The sequence below is a fragment of the Sinocyclocheilus anshuiensis genome, unplaced genomic scaffold, assembly GCF_001515605.1.
Source record: "Sinocyclocheilus anshuiensis isolate Anshui unplaced genomic scaffold, SAMN03320099.WGS_v1.1 scaffold75, whole genome shotgun sequence".
Taxonomy (NCBI): Eukaryota; Metazoa; Chordata; class Actinopteri; order Cypriniformes; family Cyprinidae; genus Sinocyclocheilus; species Sinocyclocheilus anshuiensis.
Genome location: NW_015549634.1, coordinates 144,045 through 153,084, shown reverse-complemented (window position 1 = coordinate 153,084; position 9,040 = coordinate 144,045). Strand labels below are relative to the sequence as shown.

The 9,040-nt window shown below is 33.4% G+C and overlaps 1 protein-coding gene across 1 annotated transcript in view; it reads right to left on the bottom strand.

The window, feature by feature from the left end:
• The window catches only part of LOC107659637 (exocyst complex component 7-like), a 20,782-nt gene that overhangs the window by 10,336 nt on the left and 1,406 nt on the right, over window positions 1-9,040 (bottom strand). The window contains exons 4-9 of the mRNA XM_016448648.1: window positions 8,687-8,792; window positions 8,379-8,601; window positions 5,790-5,954; window positions 5,569-5,580; window positions 2,292-2,381; window positions 503-609 (exon numbers count right to left, since the gene is read on the bottom strand). Coding sequence (XP_016304134.1) covers window positions 503-609; window positions 2,292-2,381; window positions 5,569-5,580; window positions 5,790-5,954; window positions 8,379-8,601; window positions 8,687-8,792 — 703 coding nt within the window. The remainder of the gene's footprint in view (window positions 1-502; window positions 610-2,291; window positions 2,382-5,568; window positions 5,581-5,789; window positions 5,955-8,378; window positions 8,602-8,686; window positions 8,793-9,040) is intronic.

The following is a 9,040-nucleotide window of genomic DNA, read 5'->3' as shown; positions in this document are numbered from 1 at the left end:
TAATAATAATAATAATAATAATTTAAAATGTTAAATAATTTAATAATAATTTAAAATAAAGCAAAAACAAATTAAATAATATCAATTATAATACAATTATATATATATAAAAAATCATAAGTTTAATTTAAAATGAATACAATTAAATGTAGAATGTCCTCTATCATTTTAAGGCCTGAATCACTCACTCTTTGAACTGAACCCAATATCACTGTTGAAATTGTATTAATAACCTCTCTTAAATTAAAACAACAGCATCTTTGAAATACTGATAACAGCTAAAAACTCATCCCTCAGTTTGTAAGAAGACAAAAAACATGTTTACAGGTGATCTCTAGCTGGGCCACTGCAACAGTATAAACATTAAAATTCACATTATTTTAAACATACAGTACAACAACAGGATTTACACAACATGTGTTCTGTTCACTTGAGGCTAATGTAACAAATTACATCATTAGTTCTTTATAAACTGAGGGATGAGTCAGAATGATTGTTTTGAACTCAGCACTTGTGTTTTTTCATAATCTCTGAGGTCAGACTCACCTGCAGCCGCCCCATGCTTGTCGTCAGACAGGTGCTTAACCCCACGCAGGTCATGATCGAAACCTGATTGGTTAGGATATAGTCACATGACCGGGTCACTCACCCCAGGCTACAGAGGGAGTGCTGAACAAACTCACCCGCCCACAAAGCAAAGGAAAGACTCACGCGGCTCGCCCGAGTGCTGGATGTTAGTGGGGTTCAAGTGCACCGATGGACCCAGCAAAGCACAGAGACTTATGGGAAACACTGACGTCACAACAGCTTGTCCTCAGTTTGAGAGAGAAAACAATGACCACGATCTTCTTGCTGCCATGCTCAACTCAAAAAGTCTACTTTCTACTTGGAAAAGCCAACAGAGTGAAGCTGGACTTAAAATTGGGAAATATCTGATTTCACTGAGATGCAGTGTTATTATTATACACTATTATTTATATGCTTTTTTATTTATATTTTGTATAGTTTCAGTGTTCATTTTAATTTTTAGTAATATTCATATATTACTTTATATATTTTCATATTTATATTTTTGTTTTCATTTCAGTTTAATTTAGTTGTTTCTCATTTTTATTCGTTTTTTTCATTTAGATTTATTTCAGTTTTAGTCATTTTAGCACTTCAAACTTATTTTATTTCAGTTAGTTGCCAAAGCAACATTTCTAATCTGCGTTTTTTATTTTTAAGTTTACATTTTTCAGTAATATTTATTAGTGCTGTCAAACGATTAATCGCGATTAATCGCATCCAAAATAAAAGTATTTGTTTACATAATATATGTGTGTGTACTGTGTATATTTATTATGTATATATACAGTAAATACACACACATGCATGCATATATTTCAGAAACATATGCTATGTTTATGTATTAAAAATATTTATATATAATATAAATTATATGAATATAAATATATACACATGTAGAAACATGTAAATATTTTCGAAATATATACTGTGTGTATTTATATATATACATGTACACAGTACACAGTACACATACATACAGTATATTATGTAAACAAAAACTTTTATTTTGGATGCAATTATTAATCATTTCAAAAACTTTTATTTTGGATGCAATTAATCACGATTAATCGTTTGAAAGCACTAATGTTTACATTTTATTTCGCATTATGACATTTAAAAAAAAATTGTTTTAGTTAACAATAGCTATACTGATAGTATGATGTCACGTGAACCATAGCAAACTCAGCTTTTGCAAAACATTTTACATGTTCTGCAAAATATTTTGGCAACGTATGTGGCAAAATATTTAGTTAAATGCTGCTGTTCATTGCCATAGTTTCAACTCACTTAAACTGTAAATTAAAGTGTTTTTAAGTTTCACAATGTCACAATTCAAATCCTCATTGTTTTTTATTATTAAATAAAAAACAATTATTAATACTATTAATTACACAGTTATTATTTATTATTTAATTGAGCACAAAAAATATTTTGAGTTATTAATGTATAACTTAAAAATATTTTAAATTGAAAAAAATAAACATATATTGCACAGATGAGACAAACAGTGGCTCTCTCAGGACGGTTGGTCTCTCTCCATTGTGAGGATGCTTTCACCTCACTGAGGACGAAACTGCTGTGGCCCATAGGTTTCTGTGTTATCCAACTGTTGTTTTCAGAAACGCAGGAACAACAGTTCAAAAACAGCAAAAGTGAGAAGAAAAAAAACCAGAGACAGAGCTTGAGAAGAGGAAGGAAACCAGAAAGACAGCGTGCTTTACCTTCCAGAGGAGTGAGGTTAGAACCCTTTTTCCCATCCAGGCCATGCTGAGAGTACTGTTTGAGCAGATTCTGAGCCTTACGGATCGTGCCTGCGCCCATCAACACCCAAACACAGAAACAGAGAGGAAGAGAGAGAGAGAGAGAGAGAGAGAGAAGGGGAGAGACGCAGGGATTGCAGGAGGAAAACAGAGGAAGACACCGTGAGGAAGAAGAAGAGGAAGGGCTTCTCAAACCCTGTTCACCGACACCAGAGCAACAACTGAGAGAAATCCAGATCCCTCCGAGACTATAGCCGACACCACAGCTATCACACACACACACACACACACACACACACACACACACACGGTCCAACATGAACCTCCCATCGCTGTTACACTGATAAAAGTCAATAAACTGGATTAGGATATTAGGAACCGCAACATTACCAACATTATATGGTCAAACTGAAAGAACTGATTTTAGTGACAAGTTTTCAAGTACACTGTAAAAAATGATTGTGATACAGTAAAAGACTGTATAAATGCTACAGTAAAAACCTGTTAATTGGTTAACAGTAAGTTTACAAACATAAACACCCAAAAAGACTTTTTGTGACTTGCGTGCCAATTTTTAACATTTTACATTTTTAAAAATTCACCATCAGACATTTATCTTGGAAGCCTAAAATCTTTAAACTAAAAATTAATTTAAAAACTAAAAATTAAATGAGATATAAACAAAGATTTGAATTTACTTACATTCAAAGCATATCTGAAACATTATTATTTGTTTTAAATAAACGAAAGAAATTAGTGAGCTTTTTTGATTAATGAAATGTTGCTTAAGGTTTTCTTTCTACTGTAAAATAAATAAATTATTTGTTATTTATAGTATTTTTATTTAGGAATCTAAATGCATAATGTGCCTTTACTCTGAAATTAATAGTGGATATGATTTACTTTCAATTTAGTTAGTATTTGTTTATTTTGGAAGAAAAAATATAGTATGGCAAATACTGGCAAATAATGTATATTTATGAATATATATATGATTGATTGATTGCCAGTACACTTTCTCAGTTGACTAGTCATTAGCAGCAGTGGCAGAAAGTTCATTTTGGACCTTGCATACACACTCAGACACACACACACACACACACACACATGCGGTGCACAAACATCACATCACATCACAATGTCTACAGCTAAACAGACTGAAAAACACGTCACACACACACTGAGGAGAAAATACAACCGGTTAATCCATCACAGCTATTAAACCACAGCATTGTGTCACATACAGTGATGTTAATACACTCATTAAGAGTAGTGCTGCTCCAATGCATCAGCCACACAATCTAAAACCTGTTTAACATCACAAACTCAAACACATCAGACAGTCACTGTGCCGCTAAAACTAAAGGCACATGTCTTAAAGGGGTCATATCGTCATTTTACATCATATCAGTTTTCCCTTTAAGAAACGTTTTCAGTAATCATTAAGTTTTTCAGTGCATTTTTAATTCTCTGTGGCCCTGGAAATGGAACGGGTTGTTATTATAGACTTGTGCATGTAAATGAGCTCTATTATGACTGTTATGTTGATAAGTAAATGAGATCAGTCAGAAATTAACGAGCTCATGGCTGATGTCATGAATAATTTCTGAACAAGCTGTTCTTGCAGACTAGTTTGCATTCATCTTTTGTGTAGCAAACATTAGAATCTTTTCATAGTACAAATAACTAAATCGTACAAATAACAATAAATAGTGCAATGATCAAAATATTAAAAAAAACTTTAATTTATCGTGACATGACCCCTTTATTAAGCAGTTAATATGCAGTAAATGTTTTCTTCGGCAATAATAAGCATCATGTGAAACACGACCAAGACAGAGTCAGTCTGTTAGTGAGGGCAGAACAGTCACAGCGCCCCCGTGTGGTGAGGAGTGAGCATGCGGTCAGTGTTAAGAGTGTTAGTAGAAAACAAAGAACTATCTTTCTCAATATTAAACTCTCCGTACGCAATACAGAGCTGTTAGCCAACAAAATGTGCCCTCCACATCGAGAAAATACAGTAGCACCACTGTGAAAGCCTGTACTAATGGCTCCAAACTGACTGCCAGTTCCAACAGACGGGAAGGACAACGTCTGCTAAATGTCTTAAGAAACTAGCTCAATATACTAGTTACCCTGATTAATAACAATTAATTGGTCTGGCTGAGATATAAGTTGTGTGAGTGTGTCTGAATGGATGCATCTGCTATGGTGTATATGTCTATTTGTGTGTGTATAAAGGCCTTCTCACATTCAAGAAAGACAAATGGTTCATAAAACCCTACCATTCAAATGTCTGGGGTCAGTAAGATTTTCCTTTCTCCCATTAAGAAGAAATTAATACTTTTATTCATCAAGGACGCATTCAATTGATCAAAAGTGACAGTAAAGACATTTATAATGTTAGAAAGGATTTCTATTTCAAATAAATGCTGTTCTTTTGAACATTCTATTCATCTGTGAATCATGAAAAATAAAATGCATCACGATTTCCACAAAAATATTGAGCAGCACAACTGTTTCCAACATAATAATAATAATCAGAAATGTTTCTTGAGCAGCAGCATATTAGATTGATTTCTGAAGATCATGTGACACTGAAGACTGGAGTAATGATGCTGAAAATACAGCTGCGCATCACAGAAATAAATTACAGTTTAACAGATATTCAACAGTTATTTAAAATTGTAATAATATTTCACAATTTTACAGCTTTTAACAATACTATTTCACAATATGAATCAATTTAAAACACATTTAATCAAATAAATGCTGCCATGGTGAGCAAAAAAAGAGAATGAATAATTTAATTTAAATATAAATGTAATTATTTAATATAGTAAACAATTTTAATAACTAAAATGATTAAATTAATTAATAGATTATTAAAATGATATACATTATTATTATTATTTATTTTTTAATTTTCACATTATTTTTTTTTATTTTAAAAAACGAAATGACCCTAGACCTTTGAGCGGTAGTGTACGTTTTTGGTAAATTTTTTTCATCAGATTACACATTTGTCTCAAGTTCTGTGTGAATAATTTTTTGTGTATTTCACCAGCAAATTTTACACGTGAAACATGTTGGTGTTGCATGTGACTAGTCCTGTCATAGACTGCCTTTCATAGCCTGTTCTGTTGCATATATGTGTGTGTGTGTGTGTAATGGGAAGCTCTGGCTCTGCAAACAGAAGCAAGCGATGGACGCATCACAAACACAGCTGCAACTTTACCTGGGATGTAGACTGACATCATCAGACACCAGTGAGACAGAGAGGAGAAACGGGGAGAGGAGACCGTTAGTAAAAAGACAAACACTAGGAAAGGGAAAAGAGGAGAACTTCGACAGGAAATGAGGTCATGGAAGTCAGATACACCTGATCGTGATCCTTCAGCACCATCAGAAACCCAAAGAGACCTGGTCTAGTGGGGTGAAGGGTTAAAGGTCACTGACCTGGTCTTTTGGGAGGCTTCTTGGTGGGCGTCTCCTTGCGTTTGGTCTGTACGGCGGGCGAGTGCATGGCAGAGGTGGCGCTGTTCTTACGGAAATGCTCCTTCAGTCCCTTAATGGACCGATCCAGCTGACTGGACCGCACCTGGAAATACACGTTCATGAAGTCTGCAGAAAAACAAATACACAACGTGAGATTTCAAACATCCTCAGTGAGCAACAGTCAGGTTCTGGAAGTAAAACCAATTCATTTTCTCCATAGGGAAATAGATTTTTAATGATAACCGATAAGCTATTAAAGACAGACCTGTTGTGAGGTTGTTAAAGCGGTCATATGATGCTGCTAAAAAGAACATTATTTTGTGTATTTGGTGTAATGAAATGTGTTTATGCGGTTTAAGGTTAAAAAAACACATTATTTTCCACATACTGTACATTATTGTTTCTCCTCTATGCCCCGCCTTTCTGAAACGTGTCGATTTTTACAAAGCTCACCGGTCTGAAAAGCGAGGTGTGCTGTGATTGGCCAGCTATCTAGTGCGTTGTGATTGGCCGAATACCTTAAGCGTGTGACGGAAATGTTACGCCCCTTAACATATACTGTGATGTCGTGTCCGGCCGGAGCAACTGAGACAAAAACATTAAAACCCCGGCGGGCTCGAGTGAGCGGCGGCCGGCGGATTCGACGAAGGAGCGTCCGGAGCTTTGCAACTTTACAGATCTTCTTTATGCACCAATAGCTTGTAACACTCCAAAGAGAAAGGAAAAATTTAAATCACATCATTTCACTTTAATCAGTGATATATGCTTTAGTTAAAACCATCTGTTCACATAAATTCAAATATTTTTAAATAATCAAGTGAATTAATAGCAGAAGTCATGGTGAAAAACTGCATTACCCATGATGCTGTACAGAAAACCAATTTTCATACAATAATAATTGTGTATAAATTTAAAATAAACATAAAATACATTGTTTCCACAGATACAATCAACAAATAATATATATAATACATTTCACTTTTTTTGTACATTAGAAGTTTACAAGTGTACAGTAGAAGAAAACAATTTTCTCAGAAAAAAAATAATGACTATATTTCCCTTTTTTACCTAATTTTACAGAAAAAATGTCATATTTAGAACAATAATTATTAATAGATTTAATAGATTAATAGATTTCATTAAAAGACTATGTTTAAGAAGTTTAAAATTGAGTATGTTCACTTATTCTTTTATATATTTTAAGTACAGGTCAGAATAAGTATGTCATTTCATTTTTACACAAATATATCTGTTATGCTGAATGATGATGAAATATTGTTTCACAGATTTTTTTTACTTTTTTTCTCCCACAAAAGTAATTTAAAACATTCAAATAGACACTTTACTTGCATTTAATATGCTTTATATGCATATAAAATAACTTTTAAAAATGTAATTTCATCCGGACATCAAAATGTATTCAACTAATTAATTATTTTATGTCATTTAATTTGGTGTTTTAAATTAACAATTAAATAATTACATTGTTTACTATATTAAATAATTACATTTAAATTAAATTTCTCTCTCTTCCGCTCACCAAGGCAGCATTTATTTAATTTAAAAAACATGAATAGTTTTATATTTCACGATCATTTTAAATTTGACTATGTCATTTGCAATGCCTCATGGGATTGTAGTCGTGATCTTCAAATACTGTTTTGCTTCAAATAAATGTTTGTAGTAGGGCTAATCTAATCTAATCGCATTCAAAATAAAAGTCTATGTTTACATACTATATGTGTGCGTACTGTGTACATTTATTATGCATATATAAATACACACACATACATGTATATATTAAGGAAAAATATGTTAGATTTATATATAAAATATTTCTATTTATTAGTGCTGTCAAACGATTAATCGCGATTAATCGCATTAAAAAAAAGTTTTTGTTTACATAGTACGTGTGTGTACTGTGTATATTTATTATGTATATATAAATACACACACATGCATGTATATATGTAAGAAAAATATGTTACGTTTATATATTAAATATATTTATATATAATATAAATTATATGGATATAAATATATACATGTAAATACATGTAAGTATTTTCAAAACATATGCTGTATGTGTGTGTCTTTAAATATACATAATAAATATACACAGTACACACACATATATTATGTAAACAAAAACTTTTATTTTGGATGCGATTAATCGCGATTAATCGTTTGACAGCACTAATAAATATAAATATTTTATATATAAATCTAACATAGTTTTCCTTAATATATACATGTATGTGTGTGTATTTATATATACATAGTAAATATACACAGTGCACACACATATAGTATGTAAACACAGACTTTTATTTTGAATGCGATTAATCGCGATTAATAGTTTTGCAGCCCTAGTTTGTAGCGTTGTGCTTCTGCTCGTAACTGGTTGGTTTGGTTCACTGCTTACAGCTAATTTTTTTTAAATCCCTTTGGGAAAAATTTATGGAAAAAATACAACACTAATGACACTAATGGCACTAAAACACTTTATGACATATAATGGCACAGATAAAAGCGTTTGCGTGTGTCCACCTTGGTTGCGTCCGTACTCCACCAGCCAGGCAGAGATGCAGATGATGTCCTGCAGGACGGCTTCGGGCAGGTGCTCCAGCGTCACGTCCTCCTGCACCTCCATGTCCTCGTCTCCTCCGATGGCGTCCAGGATGAGGATGGGCGGCACTGGCTTGCTGTAGCGCGTCAGCAGGCTGCGAAACTCCGCCTCCAGCAGCTCCTTCCCCTTCTCGAAGCGTGCTTTCTGCAACACGACAGCCTCGCTGAGGAGCTTCATACGGACTGAAGAAGTGTGAGGGGAGTGTGAGAGCATGACATACTGTACGTACCACTGTGTTGAGCTCGGGACTGTCGGGATTGTTGTCCTGAAAATACTCCACGGCTTTCTGGATCTTTGCAATGCAGGCCAGATACTCATCCAGACGACCTGCAGGCCTGCAAGAGCAGTGACTGACAAATCAGAGTCTATCCACATATCTATCTATCTATCTATCTATCCACATATCTATCTATCTATCTATCTATCTATCTATCTATCTGTATGCATTTTTATGTTATTTAAAACTGTAATAACACTTCACAGTATTACTGTTTTTACTGTATTTTTGATCAAGTAAATGTAGCCTTTATAAGTATAAGAGAGTTTACATAATTATATTTAATAAAACTTAAAATATTAACTA